This window comes from Emydura macquarii, unplaced genomic scaffold (assembly GCF_026122565.2).
Source record: "Emydura macquarii macquarii isolate MOO-44397 ecotype Brisbane River unplaced genomic scaffold, CSIRO-AGI_Emac_v2 contig_2594, whole genome shotgun sequence".
Lineage (NCBI taxonomy): Eukaryota > Metazoa > Chordata > Testudines > Chelidae > Emydura > Emydura macquarii.
In genome coordinates, this window is record NW_027132731.1 from 178,766 (window position 1) to 193,353 (window position 14,588).

The 14,588-nt window shown below is 62.9% G+C and overlaps 1 protein-coding gene across 1 annotated transcript; it reads left to right on the forward strand.

Annotated features, from left to right (window-relative positions):
* Window positions 1-3,726: 3,726 nt before the first annotated feature.
* POU2F2 (POU class 2 homeobox 2) lies at window positions 3,727-11,775 on the forward strand. The gene is given in 15 exon segments (XM_067563767.1): window positions 3,727-3,808; window positions 4,047-4,081; window positions 4,232-4,288; window positions 4,938-4,982; window positions 4,985-5,050; window positions 5,387-5,584; window positions 5,757-5,862; window positions 6,107-6,198; window positions 7,097-7,258; window positions 7,488-7,629; window positions 7,924-8,072; window positions 8,288-8,464; window positions 9,631-9,697; window positions 9,985-10,156; window positions 11,645-11,775. Coding segments are annotated over 15 exon segments (1,566 nt in total). The 5' UTR covers window positions 3,727-3,750; the 3' UTR covers window positions 11,685-11,775.
* The last annotated feature ends 2,813 nt before the right edge of the window (window positions 11,776-14,588 follow it).

The following is a 14,588-nucleotide window of genomic DNA, read 5'->3' on the forward strand; positions in this document are numbered from 1 at the left end:
CCCCCTGGGCTGCTGGATCTGGAGTGGTGTGCAAAAGTGAGGTGTGCGTGCGAGGGCAGGGGACGGGGCTGGTGAGTGTGCAAAGTGAGTGTGCAGGTGCAGGTGGCTGCACACAGACGTGCAGACGTGGAGAGTCCCCTGCTGCCTGCCCCAGCCAGGCCCCCCCCGCAGCGGTGCCCCCCCAGCACCGCCCAGTGCCCACAATGCAGCCTGCCCGGAGAGGGCCTGGGCCCACCCTCCCCCCCACCACAGCTATCCCCCATCTGCTTCCAGCTCCCCGCACCTACGCCCGGCCCCATGCCTGTGCCTGCCTCCTCAGCCCCCCACACCTGCTCCTGCCCCCCCAGCTCCCCACGCCTGCTCCCAGCCTGCCCCAGGCTCAGGGCTGTGGGGGAGGGACAGCAGGTTTGGAGGTTGTGGGGGCAGCCGTGGGGTGGGGGGCACCTGGCACCTGCAGCCCTCCTGCTCCCACCCCTGGTATTTCACTCCTCTGTCCCCCCCGTGCTCTGGGGCTGACGGTAGGTGGTTCCCCCCCGTGTCCCCCCTCCCGCTCCCCAGGGGCGGCTCATTAGGCAGGTCGATGGCAGCCTGGGCGATTATTGTCTTGTAGCTGCTGGCACAGATCGATCCGGGAGAGCGATGGGCCGGCGCCGCCCGGCAAGAACTGGCCCCCGGGGAGCCCCCATGTCCACACCCCATCCCGAGCCCCCCAGGCCTCACTCCCCCAGTCCCTGCCCCACCCCCCGCTAGCCGTCCCCTCCCACCAGCCCCTCTCGCCCCCTGGCCTCTCACAGCTCCCCAGCCCCTGTACACACTCCCCAGCCTCTTGGCCCCCCCACAGCCTCTGATGGCCCCCCAGTCTCCTCCGTCCCCACAGCCCCCCCACTCTCTGCCATCTCCCCCAGTGGTCTCGCCAGCCCCAGCCCCTCTGGCCCCCTCACACCAGCTGCTGCCCGCCCCCCAGGCTGCCCCCGACTCTCACCACCACGGGACGGGGGGCGGGATAAGGATGGGGCAGGTGTGGGTTTTTTGGGGCTCACTGAGAGATGGGAACAAGGAAGACGGAAGCCCCCCAGCTGTGCCGGTGCCCCTCACCCCCGACCCGCAGCCCCTGCGGTCCCAGAGCCCTGCCTGACTGTGTCCCTTTGTGATTGTGGGTCCGAGTCGGGTTGTGAGTCTCGGGCTGGTTGTGAACATTCACGGGGCTGTGCTGCCCCCTGGCGGACAGCGGCTGAGGCGCAGGTGCTGGCTCAGCACTTGCTGTCTGTGCCGGAATCGGGACACACGTGTGTGTGTGTGTGTGTGCGCGCGCGCACTCAAGGGGCCCACACACGCTGTGTGTGTGCACGCACGAGATCCCGATGGATGCTATGAGTGAGTGTGTGTCTGTGCCAGGGAGCCTGTCACACACCAGGTGTGTGTGTGTGTGTGTGTGTGTCTGTGCCAGGGAACCTGTCACACACCAGGTGTGTGTGTGTCTGTGTGTGTCTGTGCCAGGGAGCCTGGCACACACCAGGTGTGTGTGTGGGTGTGTCGGTGCCAGGGAGCCTGTTACACACCAGGTGTGTGTGTGTGTGTCTGTGCCAGGGAGCCTGTCACACACCAGGTGTGTGTGTGTGTGTGTGTGTCTGTGGCCGGGAGCCTGTCACACACCAGGAGTGTGTGTGTGTGTGTGTGTGTGTCTGTGCCAGGGAGCCTGTCACACACCAGGTGTGTGTGTGTGTCTGTGCCAGGGAGCCTGTCACACACCAGGCGTGTGTGTCTGTGCTGGCCCCGTCACACGCCGGGTGTTTGCCTCACCAACCCCCCCCCCCCCCCCCCGCGTTTCCTCCCAGCTGCTTCCTGCTGCCCTCCCCCCCCCCGTCCCCCCACGTGCTCCTTCCCTCTCTCCTCCCTGGGGGGGGGGGGGGACTGGGAACCCCCCCCCCCCCGCTCTGCCCCTCCCCCGTCACACCCCCTTCTCGCCCTGCCAGGCACCACGCTGCCAGGCTCTGCCGCTGAGCCCCCCCCCCCCCGCCATGGTGAACCCCGCCAGGTGGATGGCAGGTAGGGGGTGGGAAGAGAGGCAGGGCTGGGGGGCCTGGGGTTAGCTCCTGCCTGGGCGCTGGGGAGACAGACCCTGCCTGACTCTGATCATGGGGGGGCTCTTGGCTACTCCAGCCCAGCCAGGGCTGCTGGCTGTGGGGGGGTTCCCAGTGGGGAATGATGTGGGAGGTGCCAATGGCTGTGGGGGGCTGGTTGTAGGGGCATTGGTCAGGGGGGCGCTGGATGTGGGGGTGCTGTCTGGGGTAGGGCTGGTTGTGGGGGCGCTGGTCATGGGGTGCTGGCTGTAGGGGCCTGGTTGTGGGGTGCTGGCTGGGGGGCTCTGTTGTGGGGGGCTGGCCGTGGGGAGCTGGTTGTAAGGGGGCTGGCTGGGGAGGCTGGCCAGGGGGGTTCTTGTTGTGGGGGGCTGGCTGGGGGGGCTGTTTGTGCGGGGGCTGGCCATGGGGAGCTGGCTGGGCGGGCTGGTTGTGGGGGCGCTGGCCGGGGGGGGGGGGCGGCTGGGCCTGGGGAGGTATTTTTAACTCAGCTTTCAGTAAATCTGAGGCTGTTTTTAAACCAACTAAAAATGTGAAAGGGAAACAAATTGGAGAAGTGAAAGTGCGACGGGGGGGCTTTGCCGGGACCTGCCCCCCCGCCCTGCCCAGGACGGGTCACACGCCCGGGGCAGGGTCCAGCCCCCAGCAGGGGGTGGCAGGGACAGACAGACATCGCTGGGACAGAAGCAGCTCCCCAGGCGCAGGGGCAGAGCTGGGGGGCCCGAGGGGGCCGTGGCAGGCCCAGGTCTGGCCTGGAATGTGAAGACTGAGATTGGGGTGGGTGGACCGGGCTGGGCTATGGGGGGCAGAATCCACGCCCCCCTGGTGGCCCCAGGGACCAGAAGACACTGATGGGGCCAAGAGAGCGAGATGGGGGAGGCTCTTGGAGCTAAGGAAGGCCAGGGACCCCATCCCCCAGCGCCCCAACACCCCCTGCCCCCCAGACACCCCCTGTTCCCCAGCCCCCAGACACTCCCTGCCCGGATCCCCAGCCTGGAAGCCCAGCCCCCCCCGCTCGCCTGTTTCGGGGTTTGTGCCATGACTCAGGCCCTCATGCAAATGAGGCAGCGAGTGGCTCGCAGCAGCCCTGGGCTACGGGCCCACTTGCTCCTGGGGCTGCCGAGCCAGCCCAGCACCCGGGAGCCAGGGGCCGTGTCGGGGGCCTGCACCCCACGAGGCCGGCTGGAGGGAGGGCATGCGGCGTGGAGAGAAAGGGGTTAAATAAGGTAATTCCTGGGGCGGGGGGTTCACCCCCGATTTGAGTCAGTGGGGGGGGTAGGCTGTGGGTGGGGGAAGCCCCAGCCTGGCAGCACTGAGCGGGGGAGGGGAAAGGGCCTGCCTCCCCCAAATCCTCCGCTGGGGCCAGCTGGAGCTGGGGCCCCATTCCCTGCCCCCCCCCCGAGCAAGCCCCTTCCCCCAGGCCAGATCGGGCCATGCTGTGCGCTCCCCGAGATGGCATCTGGCCCCCACCTGTCCGTCCCCCACCCCCTACCCTCCAGCGGGATGGTCCGTCTCAGGCCTTGTCACTGAGCAGCCAGGACGCCTGGGTTCTCTCCTGGCTCTGGGAAGGGAGTGGGGTCTAGTGGCTAGAGCGGGAGGAGGTGGGTAGCCAGGACTCCTGGGTCCCACCCCCCGTTATTCATCCTCCCTGTCTCTCTCGCTAGAAATAAGAATGTCTAAGCCCCTGGAGCTGGAGAAGGCACGAGTGGAGCTGCATGGGGAACACACAGGTACCCCCCCCCGCCCCTCCCGCCCCCCTGCTGAGCCCGCCCCACACTCTGCCCCCCAGCGGAGCCGGCCAAGGGGTTGGGACTGAGGCCCTTAGCAGGCCCTGCGGGTGCCCCGGTGTGGGGGGCCCCAGTGTTGGGGGGTGGGACACTGGGGCAGGGGCTGTGAGGGTTTGATCCCCGCTGCAGGAGGGGGGGAAATTGGGGGGGGGGCAAAGATTCATTTTCTTTCTTGTTGCAGACCCAGAACGAAACGGCCCTGACACAAACCACCAGGTGAGAAGGCCGGGGGCGGGGAGGGCTGGGGAGAGCTCGGGGGGCCCCCGGGGTACCAAGGGGAGACATGGTGGGGGGAGTGCGGCAGGGGCTGGGGGGGCGCAGGAGGGTCCCCATCCCCCCACTGACTTAGGCCCCCGTCTGTCGCAGAGTCAGCAGAGCAAACCGGCCCCATTCTCCCCGGCCCCCACCGGCCCCAGCCCCAAGGTAAGAGCCATGGCCCAGCCCCCGGGGGGCAGCACCCAGTGGGGGGGCCCTGCCCCACTGCTCTGGTTCCCAGGGGTTTCCACGCCCCCCCCCGTTCCTGTTTTCGCACAGTCGGCTGCTTGTGGGTGATGACTCAAGGGGATGGGGTGGGGGGAAATCCCGGGGCCCCCGGGCGGCAGCAAAACAGGAAGTGGCTCAGCGAGCGGGGGGTGGGGGGGGGCAGACAGCGAGAGCGAGCGCCCTGCCCCCCCCCACCGGGAGCTGCCCCCGCTCCCAGGAACATTGTCTGGTAATCCTGATCCCCCTCGCAGCCCCTCCAGCCCTCCCCCTGCCCCCTCCCCCCCGCCCCAGTACCCCACCCACCTGTGCCCACAGGGCTGGGGGAGGGGGTCTCCCCACACAGCACCTCAGAGTTTCCGAGGGGGGGTGAGTCAGGCTCCGTGGGGGGGGATCAGGGTGAGAACAGCCCAGGTTGGCCCAGAGCCAAAAGTCCCCCGCCGCCAGTGCCCCCCTCTGAGCCCCCAAGCAGGCCCCCCTCTGACCCCCGACCCTGACTTCCAGGCTTTGACCCTTGATCCCCCCATACTCCCTTCTGTCCCCCCCCCCCCCCGGCACCCTGCCCCCCTGCCCCATCTCTCCTCTCTCCCAGATCAAGGCGGAGGATCCCACGGCCCCGCCTCCAGCTCCAGCGCCCGCCCCCCTGCACAGCAGCCGCACCTGCCCCAGGCCCAGCTCATGTTAGCCGGCGGCCAGCTGGCCGGGGTGAGTGGCGCCCCCGGTGGCAGAGGGGGGAAGGGGGCAGGGGCCTTTCTCCTCTAGGGGGCACCAGGGTTGGGGGGGAACTGGTGGCTGGGGGAGGAATAGGGCAGGGGGTGCTTCCCCTCCAGGGGGTGCTGGTCCTGATCCAGCCCCGGGGGCGCTGGCGTGCTCGGGGGGGGGGGGGGGGGCTGTTCTGTGGGGGGATCCCAGACTGGTGCCTTTGCAGTAACAGGGGGGTCGGGGGCTGCTTTGCCACTCGCTGGGGCTGCTGGGGGGCCGCGCTGGGACTAACCTGCTGCTTCCCCTCTCTGCCCCCCCCGCACCCCGCTCGCCCCCCAGCTGACGGCGCTGATGCCCGCCCAGCAGCAGCTCCTCCTGCAGCAGGCCCAGGCGCAGCTCCTGGCAGCGGCCGTGCAGCAATCGAACGCGGCCGCCGCGGCCAATGCTGCCAGCCAGCCGGGGGGGGGCGAGGGGGCCCAGAGCCAGCCGCAAACACCGCAGCTTGCGCTGTCGCAGCCCATCCAGCTCACGGCGCAGGTAAGGGGCGGGCGCCGCGGGGGGGGGGGGGGGTCGTCGCAGCACGCTGGGCGCCGTGGGGGTCATTGCATCACACTGGCATCGCGGGGGGCGTCACTGAGTCACGCTGGGCACCGCGGGGGGGGGGGGGGGGGTCGCTGCCGTTTCCCCCTGACCCTCTCTCTGCCCCCAGGACATCCAGCAGCTCCTTCAGCTCCAGCAACTAGTGCTCGTCCCCGGGCACCACCTCCAGCCGCCAGCCCAGTTCCTGCTGCCACAGGCCCAGCAAGGACAGCAAGGTATGGGGAGCCCCCAGCCCCAGCGCCCCACGCCCGGCACGGCCCCGCCAGCCGCTCCCTGCATGAGCTCCTGCCGCATTTGGCCAGGGAGCCCGCTAGAAACAGCCCCCGTGCCTCCCCTCCCCCAGAGGGGCCACACTCCCCCGGGTGAGGGGTCCCCATATAACCGGCCCCGCGCCCCCCCAGAAGCAGGCGCATTGCGGGGGGCTCGAGGGCCAGGCTCACTCTCTCTGCTCTCCTGCAGGGCTGCTCCCGACACCAAATCTCTTTCAGCTACCTCAGCAAAGCCCCGGGGGGCTCCTGCCAACCCCCCCCCGCACCGGGCTGCCCGCACAGGTGAGCAGCGACGGGGGGCTGGAGGGGTCTGTATCCACCGCCCCCACCTGTCTGTCTGTCCATCCCCCCCATCTGTCTGTCCATCTGTCACAGATCCGCCGGGCTTGGGCTCTCGCTTGGCTCAGGAACAGCCCCTGGGGGGGGACCCGTCAGTGCGGCAGCTCCCTCGGCTGCCCCCCAGGACCAACCCTCGGAGTCTGTAGCCCCCTGGGTCATGCCGGGAGCTCCCGCAGTGTGTCCACCTGGGCTGGTACCCGGAGGGAGACTGGGACCCCCAAAGGGAGCCCTGCCCCCCGACTGCCTGACTCCGGAGTGACTCTGGGCCAGCGGTGTGAACGCAGGAGGGTTTGTTGGATGGCTGGACACAGCGGGAGGTTACAGCAAAGTCCATCTGGATCAGTCCTGAGCCCCCCGACCGCTCCTTAGTGCCCCGCTTCCAGCCACGCCCACTTCAAAACCCCAGTTGGCTCCTCCTCACCCTTTGTCCTCCAGCTGGTCATGCCTGCCTGGCATCCGGCAGAGGGTCATTAGGTACCAAGTGTCCAGGCAGTTGGAGCGGCTGTTGTCTTGTCAGGGTGTCTGTGGGCATGGAGCCAGGCCCCACAGCTGGTATGGGTCACCCCTGGATTTCTGGGTCATTTGCCCCCACCTGCAGCACATAGGGGAAACTGAGGCACACACAGTACTCATACAAAATAGTGTGAACAATTCCCACTTCGTCACCCCCCATCCATCTGGCCGTCCATCCATCTCCTCTCCCCACCACACCCATCCATCTGTCCATCCATCCACCACACCCCCATCCCTCCAGCAGGGGGCGCAAGGTCTGTGCTGGCTGCTGGGGTGCATGGATCCCCCTGTCTCCTGTGCCCCCCCAGTGACCCCCTGTCCCCCCCAGCCAGTGACTCGGCCAGGCCTCTCCGAGTCCCATCTCGCGCACCCCCAGCCGCCGAAATGCCTGGAGCCACCGTCGCACCCCGAGGAGCCCAGCGACTTGGAGGAGCTGGAGCAGTTTGCCCGCACCTTCAAACAGCGCCGCATCAAGCTGGGCTTCACGCAGGTATGCCTGGGCCCTGGCCTGGCTCGGGGAGGGGAGTGGGGTGTAGTGGTTAGAGTGGGTGGGGGGGGAGGGGGCCAGCTGGGATCCAGGGCTCCTGGGTTCTCTCCTTAGCTTTGGGAAGGGAATGGGAGTGGTTAGAGCAGGGGAGCTGGGAGCCAGGACTCCTAGGTTCTTTCAGTGGGGAAGGCCCTGCTGCTGACTGTGACCCTCTACCCCCCGCCCCCCACAGGGTGACGTAGGGCTGGCCATGGGGAAGCTCTATGGCAACGACTTCAGCCAGACGACCATCTCCCGCTTCGAGGCCCTGAACCTCAGCTTCAAGAACATGTGCAAGCTCAAGCCACTGCTGGAGAAGTGGCTCAATGACGCCGGTGAGTTGGGGGGATGGGGGAAGCGGGTCCAGCTGGGACCTCTGGCAGAGGGGGCACTGGGGGGGCGGCAGGGTGTCGGGGGGAACCAGGCTTTGTCCTGGGGGCTGCTGGGGCTGCGGTCTGTGTCCTGGGTATGAGCGTAGATGGGGATGAGGTGCGCGCTGGGAGCCAGGACTCCTGGGTTCTCTCCTGGCTCTGGGATGGGAGTGGGGTCTGGTGGGTTGCGACTGGGACCGTGCAGGGTGGGGGCAGGTTAGTGGGGGGGGCCCTGAGTGAATTTCCCCCCCCATGCAGAGACCATGTCGGTGGACTCGACTCTCCCCAGCCCCAACCAGCTGAGCAGCCCCAGCCTGGGCTTTGACGGGCTGCCGGGCCGGCGCCGCAAGAAACGGACCAGCATCGAGACCAACGTGCGCTTTGCCCTGGAGAAGAGCTTTCTTGCGGTGAGTCCCCTGGAGAGACCCCCAGAGAGACCCCCCCCGAAACCTCCCCAGAGAGACCCCTTGGAACCTCCCCAAGTGACCACCACCCAGCAACCCCCGGAGAGACCCCCAGCCCCTGGAATACCTAGAGAGACCCCCCCGTCCCCTTGGGGTACCCCCTCCCATGGTGATCCCTGCTGCCTTAACTCTCCTCCCCCCCCGGTCGCTGCCCCCAGAACCAGAAGCCTACCTCAGAGGAGATCCTGCTGATCGCGGAGCAGCTGAACATGGAGAAGGAGGTGATCCGCGTCTGGTTCTGCAACCGCCGCCAGAAGGAGAAACGCATCAACCCCTGCAGCAGCACCCCCATGCTGCCCGCCCAGGGCAAGGCCCCTGGGTACGGCCCCCACATGGTACGTACTGAACCCCCCCCCAGGTATGGCCCCCACATGGTACATACCGAACCTCCCCGGGTACGGCCTCCACATGGTACATACGAAACCCCCCCCCCCGGGTACGGCCTCCACATGATACATACCAAACCCCCCGGGGTATGGCCTCCCCATGGTACATACCGAACCCCCCCCCCCGCCCCCGGGTACAGTCCCCATATGGTATGTACTGAAACCCCCCCCCCACGAGTACGGCCCTAACATGGTACCTCCCGACCCTCTCCTTGGGTACTCTCCCCACATATGCCCCAACCCTCCCCCAGCTACAGCCTTCACATGGTATGTACTGATTCCCCCCTCGCCCCCGCTATGACTCTCATAGGGTACGTACCAATCCCCCCCCCAGGTATGGCCCCCCGCATGGTACATACTGACCCACCCAGCTACGGCCCGCACATGGTACATAATGACACCCCCAGGATAAGGCCCTCAAATATGTACCCACACATGGTACGTACCAACCCTCTCAGGTATGCCCCTCACATGGCAGGTATAGATACCCTCTGTTATGGCCCCCACATGGTACATTTCAACACCCCCCATATGGCCCTCACATGATAAGTACTGACCACCCAGGTATGGCCCCCACATGATATGTACCGACTCCCCCCCAGTATGGCCCCCACATCCTGCGGCCCTCAAATGGTAACTATCGACCCTCCTGTATGGCCCTCACATGGTACGTACAGACCCCCTCTGGTAGGGCTCCCACATGATATGTACCGACCCTTTCCCCCCCCAGCACAGCCCTCACATGATACCTACCGACCACCTGGGTACAGCCCCCACATGGTATACACCAACACTGGGTAAAGCCTTCACATGGTATGTAACGACACCCCCCCATACAGTCACCACATGGTACGTTCCAACACCCCCTCCCCAGGTATGGCCCCCACATGGTACCTATGGACCCTCCCCGGGAATAGCTCGCATGGTACATACCAACACCCTGGGTACAGCCCCCACATGGTATGTACCAGCCCCCAGTACAGCCCCCACATGGTACGCACTGCTCCGCCCATCCCTCACGTGGTAACTACCGCCCCTGCACACGGTGGGGTTCCCCTTGCCCCACCCCAGAGGTGGCTGCCTTGCGTCCTGTGACCCTGACTCTTTCTGCCCAGGTGACGAATCCAGGCCCCGGTGTGAGTCTCCCGCTCTCCCAGGCTTCCAGCAGTCTGAGCACAACAGGTGTGTCCTTTCCCCGTGTTTACGTAGGGCCTACACAAACAGGACTCTGCTCAGCCGGTAGAGTCAGATTGAGGCACTGTATTTATGTATGACCCACAGAAATGGAACCTATTCAAAGGGGGGGAAACTGAGCCAGTGAGATGTTGTGTTTACATAGTACCTACATAAACTGGGCTAATGGGGGAGACCAAGACACTGTGTTTGTATAGGGCCTACACAAACGGCCCATCTGGCTCATCCGCTCCCTCTCCTGATCCCCTCCCTCGTGTCCCCCTTCTCTCTTGCAGTGACTACCTTGTCCCCAGCAGTCGGCCCCCTGACCCCCAGCCGGACGGTGGTGGGCGGGGCACCCCCTGCCATCAATTCCGCCACGCCACCCCCCAGCAACAGCACCATCCCCAGCCCCCAGAGTAGCAGCCACTCGGCCATTGGCCTGTCGGGCCTGAATCCCAGCACGGGGTAAGTGGTGGGGGGCGTGACCAGGGCTGTGGGGGGAGGGAGGGGGAGACACTGGCCCAGGGTGGCACAGTGATGCCCCCCCCAAGGGGTCAGGGGCTGCCGGTGCCATGTGGGGGCCGGCACCCTCACTGAGGGGCCAGGGCGGGTGGTGAATGCTCCCCTCCCCCGTGGCGTGTGGCGCTGGTGCCCCCTGGCCACGGGGGCCAGTGCCATGGGGGCGGGCGTTATTGGGGCGTTTCCCCGGCCTAACCTGCCACGTCTGGTTTGATTTTCAGAAGCACAGTGCTAGGGGTGAACGCGGGGTTAAACCCGGCGCTAATGGCCACCAACCCGCTGGTCACCATCCAAGGTTCGTGGCACCAGCAGGCATGCCGCCATCTGCTCTGCCGGCCGGCACGGCTCTGCCTGGGCACGTGCAAGGGAGGGGGTGTGCGTGCGGGCGCTGGCTGTGCGGGGCTCAGGAGCGTCTCTGCTGGAGCCACATCTGTCTGGGAGGAATGGTGGGGGAGTGTGCGAGGGGGCACAAGTGTGATGGGTCAGGAGTGAGTCGAAATCGTGCCTTTGTGAGCATGCAAAGAATCCTGGGAGTGCAGAGATACCGGGGGGAGGGGGTGTTGGGAGTGTGTTTGCTGGGAGGGTGGAGATGTGCAGAAATGCATGTGTGTTGGGGGGGATCGGGAGTGTGTGTGCAGAGAGGGCGGAGGTGTGCAGAGATCTGTGAGGGCAGGGATCCCATCGGGAGTGTGTTTGCAGGGAGGGGGAAGTGTGCAGAGATCCGTGGGAGGGATTGGGCATGTGCATGCAGGGGCATGGAGGTGTGCAGAGATCCATGTGTGCGTGGAGGGGAGACTGGTGTGTGTATATAGGGAGGGCATAGGTGTGCAGAGATCTGTGGGTGTGGAATCAGGAGTGTGTGTGCGGGGAGGGCGGAGGTGTGCAGAGACCCGCGCATGTGTGTTTGAGGATGGGGGTATGCATGCAGGGAGTGTGTCTGTGGGGCCAGGTGTGTGTGTTGCCCTGGCTGGTGAGCGTGTGAGAGTGTGCGAGGCCGGCCGGCAGCACCCCAGACACCCCCTGCTCATTCAGTCTGAGTCCCCCTCATCCCACCCATGGCCTGTAGCTGGGGCCGTAGTGCCCAGTAACCAGCATCCATCTCATTCACTCACTAACCGCCCCTCGTACACATCGCCCTGTCTGTTCTGTGTCATGCACGTGGCCCCGCTCGGGGGCGCCAGCCCTCGGATGCGGGGCCGGCTGGTTGGGGGGCTGGGCGAGGAATGGGGCATGGAGCCTTTCCCCTCTAGGGGGCCCCGATCTGGCCCCAGGATGGGGACTGGCTGACTCAGGGGGGGCAGGGAATGGGGTCCTCTCTAGGGGGCTCTGGTCCGAGGGTGGGGACTGGCTGGTTCAGGGGGCTGGGACCAGAGTGCGGAGCCTTTCCCCTCCGGGGGGCACAATCTCCCACTAACCTGCCCCGTCTCTCCACAGCGCTGGCCAGTGGTGGAACCCTGCCCATTACCAGCCTTGACGCCAGCGGTAACTTGGTCCTGGGCACTACGGCCGGCACCCCGGGGAGCCAGAGCATCGTCACCTCGCCTCTCTTCCTCAACCACGCGGGGCTGCCCCTGCTGGGCGCCACCCCAGGGGGGGTGGGGCTGGTCTCGGCCGCTGTGGCCGCCTCCATGTCCAGCAAATCCCCTGGCCTCACCTCCTCCTCCTCCTCCTCCTCCACCTGCTCCTCATGCAGCTCCTCCAGCGAGGCGGCAGGGCCGCCCCCGGGCCACGCCGGGCCGGCGGCCTCCGAGCCAGACGCCAAGACGGAGTGAGGGGCGGCAGGGCACTTCCTGCCGCTGCCGCGGACGGAGGGAAGGTGGAAACAGACGTGTGAAAGCAAAACCAAACTGTCAGCAACAGCCAAACGAAGAAATCAACCAAAAATTGCCCAAAGCAGCCAAACCAAGGGACAAGAGATGGAGAAACCAAAAACGAATCCCCCGGTGTTGGCAACCTGTGGACGTGCTTTGCATTTCTTTTTTCCCTCCGACACACGCCCAAGAAACAATCCTGGCCGCAGTCTGGCGCGGGATCTGCTGCTTTCCCTGGAGCCCCCGCTCCAGGGTCCTGACAGTGGAGCAGAATCAGCGCTCTCCTCGGGGAAGCAAGGAAAAAGCAAACCCAATCTCCAGCTCTGATGGGTCTGGGAAGATCTTGAGGCTCGTGACCCAAAGGCGCCGGAAGCAGAAGGCAAAGAACCCAGATTTGATTGCGGGGGTTTTGTTTAGTTTGAAATCTTGTGCTTTTCAATGGCGATCTCGCCATTTCTTTTAAAGTTCGTTGGAAGCGGGGGGTTGGCCAGACAGTGGCTTGAGTTACTCTTTGGCCAGCAGGTTTGGCTTTTTGAATTCCTTTTCTTTGATTTTTCTCGGAGTGTTTCTTGGACATTTTTGGGGGAAACATAAGAAAAAATAGGGTTTTTTTTTATTGCACAGGAAGAAGAGATAGGGGGAAATAATAAGAAAAAAAAATCTCACACCAAAAAACCCCAACCCATGACCAGTCCCAGCTTCGCCCAAAGGCTTTTTACAAACTTTTCTAACCTCTGTGTCCGGTCGAATGTCTTTTGAAACCTTTTATTTATTATTAATCTGTTTTTATTTGCCATCTGGGAAGGGGGCTAGCGGGGGAAGGGTGGGTGACTCTTTTCATTTCAGAGTCACGCTCTTAACAAACCCTCTTTTGCTTTAGATTTGATAAATCTCTATTTTTTCAATTTGCTTTTATTTTTGTAAAGAACTAACCGGGCACGGAGGCGACTTTTCCGTGGTGCTCGGGGAGACGTTTCCAAAGGGGGTTTCAGATCTGCCTGCCGGATTTCTTAGGGCCACGTCTGCATGCAGATCTGTGCTCCAGTTTAACCGGAACGCCCTGATCTGCACAGATTTACACGCGAGCTTCTGCTTTCCCAAATCAGGCAGGGGACCGAGGCTGGTGAAAATGCCGGCTCACGAGAGACTTCAGGAGCTTCTCAGAAAGGAGCTGGGGAGGTGACGTGATCACAGAGTCTAAATACTTTCACGGGGAGAAAATCCCTGGCACTGAAGGTCTCTTTAAACTATTGGAGAAAGGCAGAACAGGAGCCAGATTAAAGCCAGACAAATTCCAATTTGAAATAAGGCCCAAATGTCTAGCCACTCCCTTGGGCGCAGGTGGCTTCTCCATCGCAGATCCAGGCTGGGGCCTTTCTGAGAGTTGTAGCCAAACAGAAGTTGTTGGGCAGCTGTTGGAGCCAAGGCTTTCTTCTGGCCTGGCAGTCGATGACCAGACGGCATAGCTTAGCGTGAGTCCTTGTGTGACCCCGGTGTGTAAGTGTTTGCAGGGTAGCTTCAAGCTGCTTTGAATCTAGCGAAACCCAAATAAGCCTGATTTAGCCAGGAATCGGCGCGTCCAACGGGAACAGTTGGCTAAATCACTTTCAACTCGCACCTCTGCTTAAACTGCTGCACGTTCTTCATGCAAACGCCTGGCTCCCAACCCGGCAAAGGCTGCAGCGGGTGGTGACACTTCCACGCTTTGAGTAGATCCAGCACTGTCAATGCCGTACTTCAAGTGAATCACATGCTCAGTGCTTTGCCGGACTGGGATCCTCATCTCTCATGATAACCCTGAGCCTTTAGTCCTTCCAGGGCAGGCAGCAATGAAGCATAGATTTTTTTTAATGGAGGAAACTATTATTTGCTAATTTAATTTTTTCTACCAATCTTTTTCCGTTCCGTTTTTTCGGTTTTCTTCAGTTCAGTGCGGGTATCTCTGGGGTTATTTTTCTGAAGCAGGGGAAGGACATATAACGGTTTATTCTTATTTTTATATCTATGTTCTGAAAAAAATCATATTCCAGTGCCTGACAAAAAAAAAGACAAACAAAGTAAAACGGGAATTTCAGCTTTCTTTACATTTTCCAAAAGAAACCAAAAAATCGCTGGATCTGTGTACAGGAAAACCACAGCATGGAGACTTTTGCTCTCACCACAAAGACTCGGGATGCGAGAGAAAACGCTGAACCAAAAACATAACTAAGCGAACCAAGAAAACTCAAATAAAAAAACTTTAAATTGAAGAAGAAAGGATTTTAAAACATGGAACTAAAGGGGAGTGTTGACTTTTTCTGAGTAGACTTATGGCCTAACGCTCTTTCTCTGTCTTGAAAAAAATACCTCATGGACGTTGCGTCGAGAAGCCCTGGTTTAAAAGACAAAAAAACAAACAAACAAAAAAAAACAGTTCAAAATAAACCAAATCACCAGAATGGGAAAGGGGATAATGGAGGGTTCTCAGCACCTTCCACAGGGTCAGAAAAGCTTTAAAAACGGCTTCTCGAAACGCTGTTCTATTGTTTGGTCTTTTTAAAACACAAAGACGACTTTTTGTTTGGGGT